We start from the raw sequence: 14,822 nt of genomic DNA on the forward strand, positions 1-14,822 counted from the left end.
AACCACTGCTGTGCATTAAACTGATGACTATTGGGCTTTTTTTTCATACGCCATTAAATTTGCTTCTTGTTATTACCATGCTCTTGATTATTGGATCTTATGCGCACTTCTAGCAACACTTTCAAGGTTGTGACAGTTTGGAGACATACTAAGGCCCGAAGACATTTATTAGCTCCCCTTGTTTGCTTATTTGTCATTCATTTTTAAACTTGCTAATTACTTAAGTTCAGCATCATTATAAATATTTCAGACATTGCTCATCATAATCAGTGTTTTATTTAATTTTTATTTGACCACATTTTTCACAGAGCGCAATAACAAGCTGGCAACCCTTATCTGTTTATATAATTCGATTAATTCGTCAATTTTTTAAGATTGCTACATAATTATGCATACAATTATTGTCACTGGTAGCATTTGTACCAAGTTTCGTGGACATTTTTTTGAGTTACAACGAAGGCAAAGAATTTGCACAACTATTCTGAGAACATTAAGACTTTTAACAACCATCCTGCTAAAAAGCAGCATAAGACATCTTTAAGAAGTGGAGATTTTTCCAAGACAGAAAATAAAAAAGTGGTCAAATCTGTGAGAGTGCAGCTTTAAAGTCACTACTTGTGTTCCAGTTAGCTGTACTTTTCATGACCAATAAATGTGTTTGTTTCCAAATAAATGATTAATATTTGTAGGTTGTGACAGTTTTTTACTACCAAATCAGAAAAAACGGTGTAGGATATGTGTGGTGATACCCTTAGGTGTATAAAAGAGGAACAAGATCGACATATTATTTTTATTATTGACAATTGGTATAATATTGCATAGATATATGAAAGTGATCGCAAGTCAAAACAAATCTCATGTCATTTTGAAACTTGCAAATAAAACGAAACATAATAAGTCGAACTGTACAAGAAACATAAATGAAAGGAAAAATTAAGACTAGTTAAATATTCTACAAAGTTAATGCAATAAATGAGGAAGTTATGAAACAAAATTTTAAATATATTTTATTCACTGTTCATAATTTGTTTTAGAAGCAAAAAGTCGAAACAGAATTTGTGTAAGGGAACTGAAATGTCTCATTAAAAAGCAACCAAAAAGAGCCAAAAAACTTAAGACTTTATAAATTTCCAAAAAAAAATTATATCGAATAATTATTTCCCCAAAAAATTTGAATTAATTGTACTAGGATACTTATAATCGACTTATCTTAGTAATTCAAAATAATAATCTTGATCATAAACTCAATTATCAGTATATAACATGGTAATATATATATGTATAAAGAAAATATAAACAGACAACAGTTTATTTCTTTGTAGGTCCACAGCACCGTTACAAAGTCCAACAATGTACTCCATTCTGAGGTGAAAATGTGCATTGTAACAATTTTTAACTATAAACAATGGAACAGACATAGTATGTGATGACAATAATTATAAAAAAAAAACACACAAAAAACAGTTAAGGCGATAAACAGAACAACGAAGTTGTTCTCAAAGGCCTCATATTGGAATGTTTTGTATGCATAAGGCTTAAACAGCCGAATATATAGGGTTTATAACTGACACAGTTCTTAAAAAAACACCAAAAGACTATTATGGTATTTGGCTCTTTTCATGTCTATTTGCCAGTTAGGGCAAATAGTTAATGCCTCAAATGGCAAATTACCATGAAAAATGCAAAATCAAATATGCGCAACAGTTTCGGCAAGACTGCATGACTGAAATGTAAGAAGACAACATGTCTCAAATTATTACATCAATTTTGCTTATCCAGAAATCATTACATGACATTATCGAAGCTACTTTCATGTGAACTAATGAAGCAACATACTACCAGACACCGTTACTTAGGTAAGTTTCAAAGGGCAATGTAATTTAAATAATGCTTCAGGCAGTTACTAGGAAATATTTTAACTAAAACATAAACAAATGTGTCACATCCCCTAAAGGTCACTTAGCTATTTAAAAACAAATTAATAAATCTTATTTAGAAACAAATAAATAAATCTATACTTCTCGTGTACTTAAAAGATTTTTTATTGATTTAAAAATAAATTTTACTTCCTTATTTACTAGCCCAAGTTTTTAATTTATTGAGTAGATGAGTAATTTCGGTAATAGAGGGGCTAAACTCAACAAATACTAAAGCAAGTATTATGGGCCTTGCTATGCATGTGGGTATGGTATTAGGCAACATGTGTTTCATTGGAATATTTCCAATGTTTTTTTCAATTAATGTTAGTTTCATTTCTTATTAAGTAACGGTATTTCCTTTGAGGATAATAATTCCTATATGCGCAATAGATAATAGCTTACATTCAGACATTATTCAATAATCTACTAGCAACTAAATATATGGAAGATATATGTATGTACATGTATATACATTTTTCTGTACAAATCATGGAAGACAATGATTTCTATGTTCCGTATTTGGACCACTCTCCAGAAAAAATCTAAATCATATCAAATTTTTTTTTATATTCAGGAATTGACCTATAAGTTTCATCTAATTTAAAAAAATAAAAAAAAATTCAAGAGAATTTCATTTTGTACAATGTCTTTTTTTAACTTTTAATTTAGTTTTTTTCCACAATTTGGTCCAATTTTGGCAAAACATTTTACCTAACTAAAGTACACTTATAGCTATCCATTTGAAGAAGGTTTTAAACTGACTCTTTGACAGAATATGTTGAAATTTGTTTAAATTCCTTATTCACAAACTTATATGAACGAACACCAACCCCCAAGTAACAAACACTCATTTGAATAGATATTTGCATTTTTTTGTCTAAATTCATTCAAATTTCAATAGCCATACAAACACTTTTTGGCAAAATAGACTTTTTTCCCTCATATTTTGAAATAGATTTTAACAATAAAGCTCTTATTAAACTTTTGATGTTTATTATTTAAAGGACGATTTTGTTTTGAAACATCTAACCCCATAAGACGTGAACGAGTCAATTTAAAAACATTCATTCAATATTTACAACACAGTTAATTGCACATTTTTCTTAAAATGCCAAGAAAAAATAAAAAATAATACATACTGAACGAAATCCTATCATTTATTCAATATAACATTATTATCTTTACACATCATATAATTTATGTAAACAAAAAATACAAACTACACAACATGTGTAGCTACATGTGTAGCTACAGAACACATCGGTTGTTCACTAGAGAAACAGTATTATGAAAAATTGCACTTTTTAAATATTTGTACATAATAATCATGATATGGTCATAGTTTAATTATTGAATATGTTTTCTGACATTATTAACTATATACACAGTTACATTCAAAATATACAACAATCATTATAATATGATAAATAAAACAGTTGTATCCTTAGTTAAAATACAAAGTCAAAACCTATACTAATGGTAAAATGTCAAAATACTTTCAAATTGTTACTTTTTAATTTGTTCAATAAAAACGTCATTTTACAAAACGAGTTCTTACAACAAATGTAAATATTTTAAGGCACAAATAGAATTGAACACATTTTTTTCCAAAATGGAAGACTTGTTCAAAAAGTGTGTATAAAATTATTGTGAACGCTTATACAAAATCAATGGAATGATATACAGTTACACAACATTTACAAGAATAAACATTGTATGGCCCCTTTTATATACTGGTCCCTGATTTCACTTGGAAGATGTTGGACATAGGTCCCCTAACATATATATTTTATCACAGTTTTCAGAGACCTTTAAAACTCTGTTATTTGCTCATTTTCCTCAATTTACTCAAAGCACTATGTGTTTTGTTAAAATCAGTAGCACTAGTCTTTTAACAACATAAAAATATTATGATATAAAACTAACCATCAATCGGTAATTAATCAGAATTATCATAAAAGCTTATTTTGTCTATTTATAGTCTAAATATTTCTACGAACTGGTAGAATGTTTGATCTAAAATTTTGACCCCACGAGATGGTGTTTCTCATGCTGCAGCATGCTAGCCTTGTCATCATATTCCCGTTCGCAGTACTGGCACACATAAACCTTTGTTTTCTCGATGTCACGACCCTCGGTGGTTTTTACGACTTCCCCAACGTTCTCAACCTCAGTGCTCAATGTTTCATTAACAGTTGTGGAATCTGGTTCTTCATCCCCGATGTTTTCACTTTTGTTTGTTTTGTCATCATTATTGGAAAGTTCTTTCATGATGTTTCGTTTGTAGCTTTGTCGTTTTAAAGATCGCAAAAGTTCCTTGTCCACAGCAGTGCAGGGGAAGTGAACCTGCACGTGAGTTAAAAGATCGTCGTCTTTCGCACAGCTGAAGGTACAGTACATGCAGGAATGCTTGCTGCTAGAGTCATGACCAAGGTTGTGACTCCCGAGTTCGTCTTTTGATGGCGTACTGTACGGACATTTATCGCACTTGTGATCTGGATCAGAACTGTTGCTGCATTCGCTGTCCAAATCCAGGGAACCAGCGCTGGACAGATAAAACTGGGGACCGATTACATCTGGACCTTGCTTCATGAGTAATTCCACTTCCTCTAACGAGTCTTTTTCAGAGTAACCTCCCTTGTGCACCTTCAAATGAAGTGTCAGAAGAGCTGAATTGTCAGTACTAAAGTCACACTCGCTACATTCATGTTTTCTGCCAGAGGCATGCATCGCGGTGTGACTGACAAGAAGATTTTTGTTTGACGTGTTGTATGGACACTTGGGACACCTCAATTTATTTCCCCCTTCATTGATGGAAGCCAAGATAAGTTCTCGTTCTTTCTTGTGAAGACTGATATGCTCCTTTAATGAGGTAATGTTGTCAATGCTGAATGAGCATTCAGAGCAGCTGTACTTTGCCTGAAGACAATGCAGTCGTTTATGATATGAAAAAGTATTCAAATTTTCTGAGTTGAATGGACAAAGCTTGCAGTAGTATATTTTCTGCCCCAGCTCATTTTTTTTTGGTGAAGACTTTGGATCACACATCATGACTGGTGCTTCCGGATAATCAGCCAGAGCCACACCAACAACAGATTCAGCATTACTGTCACCTTCAAGTACGAATTCCCGGTTAAGGAAGTTAATCTCTCCCAGTGTTGCGTGGAAGCCCTTCTCCCCTGAATGAACCCTGCGGTGCTGAATCATGAGATTGAGTCTCTCTGCACTCCAGTCGCAGTAGTCACATCGGTACTTCCTGTTTAGCCCATGCATTTGCATGTGACACTTGAAACTCTTCAAGGCCTGACATCGGTAGGGGCACTTGTTACAGGCGTACCTATTCTTCTCATCACCAAGCTTTTGGTACATATACAAATCCAAATTGTCATCAACCTTTGAGTTACTTTCTGCGGGTGGATAGGCAATCTCATTGCCAACCTTGGCAAACATTGCTGTAAACTCTTCATGACAATTATTTAGTAGTTTTGACATCAACGGTGCTGTTTCAAAATCCTTTTCTTGGAAATGCAGTTTCCGATGTTGAGAGATGAGATTAACGCGATCCAGACTGTATGTGCAGTAGTCGCATTTGAATTTCTTATCGCCACCGTGAAGTCGTAAATGTTTTGTGTACTCAGAATTGCTGTTACTGCTGTAGGGACAGTCTTGACACTTGTAGTTTCGGAACTGAAGCTCATTGTCGAAGGAACCATCATTGTTAAGATTCCTTTCAACGCCTGATCTAACATCCCCATCTGACCTTATCGTTTCCCTTAATTCTTCTTCCATCATAGCTGCTTCAACGTCATCTTCCAAGCTTTCATCATCCATCAGTTCTTCCATTTCATCCATATTGTCTTCTCCTTCAAATTCAGGTGCATCTAAATCATCAGGGAATTTCTCCAGTACTTTGTACATCTCACTAAATGGATCGAGCAGAAACTCAATAGAATTTCCTGGCTGAGGCTGTTGAATGTTTTCATGGCATTTAACATGCTCTTCAAGCTGAATTGTGAGGTTTGTACTGAAGGAACATTTCTGGCAGGCAAATGGACCTTTGTTAATATGATGTAGACGATGCTTTAGAATGGCAGCTTTCTTGGTAGTGAAATATGGACAACGTCTACATTTAAAACACACCTCGTTTCTGGATGCCTTTTCAATGGGGTTGTTAGCGCTCCATCTTTTAGCAAATTCCTGATCTTCATAAGAATACATACTTCCAGAGTGTGAAGAATCGACCAACTGACCTGGTGACAATAAAAGCTTGTTGTGAAGCCTGGCGTGATGACGGAGATGTGAATACTCATCGACAGCATAATCGCACAGCTGGCATTCATATCGGCCCTGACCAGAATGCCGCTCAATGTGTATCTGCAGTTTGGCATTCTCTGTAGTCTTGTATGGACATTTGGGGCAGGAATGCAGAGGATAGGGACTTGTTTCTATGCTTTGCTTGGTAGAAGTCTTGCCTGACTCACTTTTGTTGTTTATTTCTTCTGGGAAATCATCAACAAGAACCGTATTTCGCTGGGGATTCACCATTGAAAAGTTGGGCTCACGTGGGTGAATGCTCTCCAAATGATGCTGCATGTGCTTTGGGTTGTCCACACTGTAGTCACATTGGTGACACTTAAATTTTCGATTCAGTCCATGCTGCTGGGAATGGTTGGCAGTGTTTGCTGCATTTGAATTTATGTACATACACTTAAGGCACTTGAAATGTCTCCTACCATCGAGACTACACACCTGAATTTGCACACCTCTCCAAGTGGTCTCATCTAGTAACACCAAGGTCGGCTTGAGCCCTTGTGTCTGGAAATCGAACAGTGCGCCACCTTCAGTGATAGCAGCCTCTCTGCCATTGAGATATTCTGCACTGGCATCAGCGTCCGGATCTTCTGCAGCATTGTCCTCAGCTTCCTCAATGAAGTTATTGTTGCCGTCCTCTGCGTTTACACTCAGACTGATCTTCTCCTCGGTAGTGCCAGACCACTTGGATGGGTGCGTTCCCTTCATGTGCTGGTACAACAGGTTCAGGCGATCTATGCTGTAATCACAGTAAAGACAGGTATGTTTACAGTTGCTACCATGGCGTTCAATATGACGAAGATAAGTGACTGCATTTGGAGCTGTAAATGTGCATTTTGTACATTGAAATGATCTAGCTTTCTTCTGAAGACTGACACTTTTTCTTGCTCGAAGAGCTGCTAGTTGATTAGGTGAAAGCTGCTCACCTTGGCTCGAGACATCCATCGGAATGTTGACATCCAGTGGCTGCGTCTGTCCTCCAGGGCTTTGTGTGGTGGACGTCTGGGGCTTGGGGGCGAGGGGGACCAGCTTGCGGAGGAGATCAGAAGAGCCCTGGGCTCCAGACTGCAGCTGGCTCTGGATCTGGAGGGCAATCTGGGGCTGTTGACGGGCCATAAACTGATGGTACACCTGGTACTCCCGCTGCCTCTCCCTTACAATCTGTTCCAGCGGGGACTCCTTGCTGGGAGCCTGTCGGGCTGCGACATCACCAGCCTCTTGGGCTTGCAACTGGTTCGGGTGCAAGCTCTGACTGTGGTGATAAAGTGCAACCACATTCGGGAATGTTGCTGAACACCACTCACAGGGCAGATTCATGCCTGAACTGGGACTAGTCTTCTCATTGTTATTCATGTTGCTGAGGATGGAATTGTTATTGGTAGGTGAAGGTTGTTGCTTACCGTTACCACTACCATTAGGTAAACTGACGGGTGTAGATGTTCGTGAAGCATTTGCTGAGAAATCCAGGATGTCATCTTCATTCTGAGAGTCACCAAAGTTATTCTCGTCAGAGCTTTCAGAATCATCACCGTTGATCTCCTTTTCTTCGAGGTCTTCCATCTCCATCAGTTCAGCAGCAGTGACCTTGCCCTCAGCTTCGGAACACTCAGCTGGGTTGTACTCTGGATGTAGTCTCATATGCTTCAAGAGCAGGGACTTGTTGAACACATTATAAGTGCAATAAAGACACAGACAGGTCTCTGAGCCTCGGATGATATGCATGGCATCGTGAATGTCTAGACTGGCTTGTTTGAAACAGACATAGGGACACTGGCTACATTTCAACTGCTTCACTGGCTTTCTGCGATGTTTCAACTGAATAGTTCTGTTTGAAACATCACTGACTGGTGTAACGCTCCTGTCTTGAGCTTCATTTTCTTCAGCCTGGTGAGATCGCTTGTGCTGGAGGAATGACGACAAGTCATTGCCATGAAAACTGCATTTAGAGCACTTATACTTGGAAGAACTTTCTTTCTGCTTTGACATCTTATCAGGGGTATCATCATTCATACTGTTCCATCCGCCGTGGATTTTGAGGTGATGCTCATACGCCTTTTTCTTGTATGAATTGTATGGGCATTGAGGACACATGTATAGGGTGGACTGGTCCTCATCACTGTCTAAATCGGACATCTCTGTGAATTCGTCATGGTTGTTTTCCATCTCATCGTCACCACTGTCAAGTGTTATTGTGGTATTGGCATGGCCGTAATTCTTCATATGCTTTTTTAGGTCACATTTCCAGCGTGTGCTATAACCACATGTGTGGCAGCTAAATGGCTTCGCCTCGGAGTGAAGCAAGGCGTGGCGCTTCAGTTCTGTTGGACTGTTGCCAACAAATGGACACTCAGGGCAGCCATGAATACTGGGAGAGGTGAGACTGCGGAAGGCCGACCTGTTATTGCCATCGATGTCCATATTCTCTCTATTGTCCAGGCCATTCTTGACCATGCTAAAGTTTGCTGCAAGGCTCTTGCTGACTGAAGATGGTAGAGATATGGGCAGATTCATGCTGTATGTTGGGAAGACTGGCTGGTTTGGACTTGGCTTCTTCATTGAGTGAGAATTCATTGATGGACTTTGCTGCTGGTGGCCAGAAGAGGCGGGCATAACCATAACATTGGGTGGAGCCATCTTCTTGACCTTGGTTGTGTCGATGACATCATGCACAGTCCCGCCCCCGCATCGACGAAGGTGTTTAACAACATCCCACTTCCACTTGCTCTTGTAGCTACAGCGTGGGCAATGGAATGGCTTCTCATTAGAATGGTTCTTCATGTGCTGGGAGATCTCAGATGGCCACCTGGCTCGATACTCGCAAACTGTACATTTATACGGCAGCATCACCTCGTTGCCCTTACTGTCAGTCTTCTTTTCAACTTTGAGTGAAGAAGGCGGGGAAGGAGTTATAATGTCCATCTTGTTGTTGCCGTTGTTAAGTCTCTGTTTCAGGGCTTCATGAACATTCCTCTTAGGCGTCTGGTTTTCAAGCTCATCTCTCATCACTTCATTCCTCAGCTTGGGCATGGGGTCGGAAAACGCACCTCTGTTTTGCATATGCATTTTAAGATGAGGAGGTAGCTCAAGCTGACCAAGTTCATGCCTAGCTTGCATCTGCCTCTCCACAAGTTCTCTGAAGTAATGTTCAGTACCTTGTTGCATCTCAGACTCTGAGAGACGGCGTTTCTTAGCAGGGGGCATTTCATTATCAGCATACCCAGCCTGCATTGCAGCTATGTCAATCATCATGGGTGGTTCCTGCTTTGGGGTAGACATCATATCTGGGGGAGGGGTGGCTGGTGAGTTGGCAGCCATTACCCCACCGCCTTCGCGCCGCTTGTAGGGATTAGGTAGGGAACTGTGGCTTTTCTCAAAGTGTTTTACCAAGTCCCATTTCCATTTGTATGTTGACCCGCAGACCATGCAAACAAACGGACGCTCTTCTGAGTGTGAGACAGCGTGCTTCTGAAGCTCTGCTGGCCATTTAGCGACAAAGCTGCACATGTTGCATTTAAGCTGCTTCGGTTCATTGGATGCCAGTTCTTGTGAAGAAAGATTGGAGATGGAGTCTAGTGGCATTCTCAGCAAATGGTATGTCTGCTGTAGTCCATGGGGAATCTTCTGAATGGCTTCCTTGTGTTCCTGAATCTTCTCAGAATGGCTGTCAAGGAAATGCTGGTTCAGCTCTTCAATACCCGTAAAATGAGCATGGCATTCAGCACACTTGAATGCACGTTTGTTCAGATGCAGGGTCATGTGTGAACTATAATCAGTGAGTGTCTTAGCAGTGAAGTTGCACTTTCCACATTGCAGAACTGAAGAATCAACTTCCATAGCTTGGCTTTGCTTCATGGCAGCAGCAATCTGATTGTTGGCCTGAGATACCATCATTGATATAGGCATCTCTGTTAGACTGTCGCTCTCACTATTGTTATCGCCCCAGGAATGCTCAGACCTAGCGCTTGTCTCGGATTTGCTGCTGGAGTCTGATGACTTCTTGGAAAAATCTAGGGGTTCCATCTGTTGGGCATCTCCTGCTGTCATTGATTTACTTTGCTGGCTAAACATCTCTCGAGCTCTTTCGATGAGTTTCGCCTTCTCTCGGCTGGCTTCCATGGATTCATGCATCATGTGTCGAACATCGTGGTGGCTTTCAGCAGTCCTTGGCGAGCCCTTGGCAAGACTGGCAAGAGTGACTGCTGGGTTGAACATGGAATTGTTGTTGGAGTTGGTACCTCCAATGAATGGACCAATCTTTCGAGGCATGACAACATTGGACAGACTAGAGACTGACTGAAATGATTGGAGTTGATCCTCGTCAAGGCGACTCGAACCACTGTGACTGGATGTTGGTGTTCCCCGGTGTTTGATCTGGTTGGCAGGGGGTGCTGCTGCTGCCCCATACACAACATTTGGGGCTGCAGGTGGGGGTGGCTGGCCCCCATACTTGGCCTTGTAGCGGGAATATAGTGTGTAATTCTGCAGAGTTGCAGGAGGTTTTGTGAGATCTGGCGTCTCCCCACAATGCTTCTCTTTCCAGTGTTTGTTCAAGGACTTTCGCCATTTGTACACATTGCCACATTTAGAACAGGCATACTTCACGCCAACGTCGTCAACAACTTCATAGTATTTTAATGGATCAACTTCCTGTCTGATCCTCTTTTTCTTAACATCACCCACAATGGACCCACCAGGGGTTGCAACCTGTTCTTCACGAGATGACAATGTAACCATATCCTCATCATCTTCATCATACATCTCAGCATCATCATCTAAGTCTTCTTCACCATTCAACAGTTCCATGTTAACACTAGTATTGTTCATATGTTCTCTAAGTTCTCTATCAGTTAGACTGCTTTCTAAGTCAGACTCCTGTAAGCCATCTTTGCCAAAGAAATGCAGGCGGCGATGACGTGGAAGTTTCTGCTTATATTTTGTGGCGTAGTCACAAAAGTCACATTCGTAAATAGCTATTCCAGAATTGTGAACATCACGCTGATGGTGAAGAAATGTTTTAGCACTAGTAGTGCTATAATCACAATTTCCGCAGAGGTAATTTCTGTTTTGAATATTTCCACTACGACTAGGGGCAAGTCCATCTGAATTGTTCAGTTCACTTTCGGCAATGTCACCATTTTCACTTGCGTCTGCAATAATGAGTCTAGGCTCATCGTCTTGATCATCGTCTTTCTCCATCAAGACTTCTTCTCCAACTCCATTCATATTCTCAATAGTGGCTCGCTCCATTGACTCATTATTCGAGTCATTTACAGAGGTCTTTCGTGGAGCTAACGCTAAACTGCTCAGTAATTCTGGTGAAATTTGTTCACTAGCCATTGTTTGTTTTTGTTCAACTGATATGTCAAAGTCAGTTTTTGTGGATTTATTATCCTCTTTCAATAAATCCTTTTCAAAGTCAACTTCGGTAGGTGTCACGATAGATTTTTCACTTGCAGCAGACGATTTTCTCCTCAAATTGGTTTTACGAGTCACAGTCTTACTTTCGTCGTTATTTTCATCAGCATGAGCGTGAAGTCGATGATTAGAAAATTCACGCACATCAGTAGTGGTGTATTTGCACTGTTTGCAGATTCTGGTGCGTCCTGCTCGTTTTATGCCTGACTGCACACTGCCATCATCATCAAGTTTTGTGGCACCATCAGACATGTTGCGATGATTATACAGCTAGGCCCCGCCTGAAAACAAATAAAGAGGCATTTTAGGAATCATGCAAAAGATAAACATTTTGAGAATTAAGTTAAACTTTTAAGTATGCATAATTATCATTAATATATCTTAAATGAATAAAGATATTTTCAGTTCAGAATATTGCAATTAGTCACTTGTATATTTCTTATTAAATTAATTTATTGAATTTATTTAAATGTTTAAGTATGTCTTTGAAAAAAAATAAAAAAAAATACTGAAGCCAGTGTTAATTCCATTGCACTTTTTTGTACTTGAGAAATTGTATCAATTCTAATTGCTTTCAATATTCAAATACTTTTTGGGTTTCATAAACTTTTAAACTTTAAAGCTTTGCTTCTGAGAAGAAAAAAGAAAGACAACTCTGTATCTACTATTTATAAATTTCAACTATCTTCTAGTTAGCCCCCTTTATCCATACCTCATAATTTCCTTTGAAATATATTTTCAAATATGTATCTATATTTTAACAATACAATAAATATTAATGAATGAATTGATTATTAAAGTTTATTCACTTTATCTATTTAAAAAAAAATAAATAGAAAAAAGCAAACAAATTAAAAATAAGAACATAAACCTTCAAGTTAATAAGTCAATCAAATATAGATGCATTTAACTACTTTCAATTTTACTTTCATCTTTCTTTTTAAGTTCTTTATTAAACCCTTTATTGGTATATAAATAATTTATTAATTAAATTCTTGAACTATCTTACCATATTTATGATTTATAATATTCCAATGGTGAATTATTATAGTAATATGACTGATCACAAAATTCCAATGGTATATAAATATTCCAGTATAATAAATATTACTAAGTGTCCATAACAGAGTCTCACTCAGTAACTAATGATCATCAATTGTTGACTGTCATTAAATTTTGACAAGTTTTAAGTATCCCTCTTAATATCTCTTATCTAATTACTATCAACACAGTGGTAACTTTCTATCACATGTCAAACTCCCCATCACTTAGCAAGCAGTCCAATCACACTTCTCCTACTAATCAAATTCTCAATGATAAAAACAATATGCTCCAATATTCGCTTTCTGCACCAGTATATTGTGAAATGAAATTCATCCAATCATAAATGACTGTAGCAGACAACCTTTTTACAGAACTGTCAAATTCGACCAATCATGGCCCAGCATTTACCCAATAGCCCTCCAGCCTGTTGCTACTACCTTTAAACTGTCACCAAAAAGTTCTCTCCGACTTAATTGATTTTACCTGTAGATGTGTATCCAAAAAAATCTGAACGAGCTTAAAAATAAGGCATGCTTTCCATCAGACGTAAAAAGGGAGTGTAATTTTGTTTTCCACGCTTAGTCACCAGTGGCAATCAACGCCTTTTCATAAATCAGTGACTCTATGAAATTGGTTCTAATTTTCGTGATATGTAAGATCATTAGAGCGTAGAAGCACCTTTCTACGTACATCATTTTTGTCAACAATAATTATTCATGCGCGATATGCCAGGCGCTCTATCACAGCCATCTAAAAGGATATCGTAAAATACGTTCCTCTGGCGATGCATTAAGAAGTTTTCAGTAAAAACATATGGGCCGTCTTAGTGTACCACTTAAATTATTTCACACTTTAAAGCATCATATAGAAACAAGTTATGTTATATTGATCTTTAATAAGAATTCTCAATAAAAATAAATTTACTAATATATTTTACTATTATATAATTACTATAATAATATTATTTACTCCCCTTGTCATTGTACTTATGTTCATAGAACAATCAGATAATTGAAAACCACATTCCACAACTGATACCTTTAACACAATGAAGACAAAACAGATAAAATGAAATTAATAGAAATGACCACTAAGCAACACAAAAATAGAATACCTGTGAGAAAAGAAGTGACAATGTTCTAAATTTCCTCAAAACTTCACAAACACCTTCAGTAAATGGCAACGCCCTCCCATAACGAGCCAACAATAACATCCATTCTCTGAAGTATATTTTTTTCTCGCTAACTGTCAATAAGAAATTGTCCTATACGTTCCTATGGAGAACACAGAAATAAATGAATGTCCCCTGAAGCAATAAGTATTCTATAACTGGTGACATCTCGTTTCTTCTGTAAAGATGGATTCGGTCACGCTTTACTTGCTTCGAAACACAGGCTTGCTATTCTGATTCTTTCTTGCAACCACAGTGATAAAATTCCATCAGTTAAGGAGCCATCTTTCAAACTTGACTATTTAGGTAAACTTCGGCTGACAAAAGAAATCTGTGCCAAAAGCAGCCGATGTTTTTATAGTTGACGGATGGAAGATAATAGAGATGTTATCTTAGACGACAGTTTGCGGATTTTAGTAACAATTGTTAACTAGCAGAAAAAGCATGTTTAACATTCACCTATACATGTTATTTGCGGTTGCACTTGAAAATCTTTTCCTCTAATCCTAAAAACATTATCTATTATATAATTCAGGAAGGTACAGACATTAATTGCCAATCAACAGGTACATGTATTCTAATATCAAAACTTGTTGATTTGTTAATAAAAATCATTGCTCCATGCCTGAAAACAGATCGCTCTGGTAAATATCATCCATGTTTACATTTCTTTGCCTTTAAAAGACAAATTGTACGACTTTCCGACTCCACTTTTAAAGAATCGTGGCCATCAATTTAAGAACATTAAAGCTGGCTAGAGATATAGGCGATGATTGCAAAACCGAGCTAGCCTCAGGCAAGATCTGCGTTCAGGAATCGTTTAAACACTGCCAAATCACGACTTTTATCTTCATCTTGTGAACTCGGGCATGCAAATATCGTCAGAAAAGAATGAACTAATAGAGATGTGAGCGCGCGTTGCTGTTTATTACTTAAATGAGTCTGTATATGGAAATTAAGCA

The 14,822-nt window shown here is 38.0% G+C and overlaps 1 protein-coding gene across 8 annotated transcripts in view; it reads right to left on the reverse strand.

Moving 5' to 3' along the window:
• Nucleotides 1–778: 778 nt before the first annotated feature.
• LOC128242565 (uncharacterized) overlaps nt 779–14,822 on the reverse strand; it is a 50,958-nt gene continuing 36,914 nt past the window's right edge. For 4 of the 8 annotated variants that reach the window (XM_052959760.1, XM_052959762.1, XM_052959763.1 and 1 more), the window contains one exon: nt 779–11,926. In XM_052959760.1, coding sequence (XP_052815720.1) covers nt 3,936–11,897 — 7,962 coding nt within the window. In that variant the 5' untranslated portion in view covers nt 11,898–11,926 and the 3' untranslated portion in view covers nt 779–3,935. Of the gene's footprint in view, nt 11,927–12,654; nt 13,013–13,050; nt 13,101–13,172; nt 13,188–13,803; nt 14,011–14,822 lie in introns of those variants that run through there. The other 4 variants (XM_052959759.1, XM_052959765.1, XM_052959764.1 and 1 more) reach the window with 4 other exon arrangements.

Source organism: Mya arenaria, chromosome 8 (assembly GCF_026914265.1).
Source record: "Mya arenaria isolate MELC-2E11 chromosome 8, ASM2691426v1".
NCBI lineage: Eukaryota > Metazoa > Mollusca > Bivalvia > Myida > Myidae > Mya > Mya arenaria.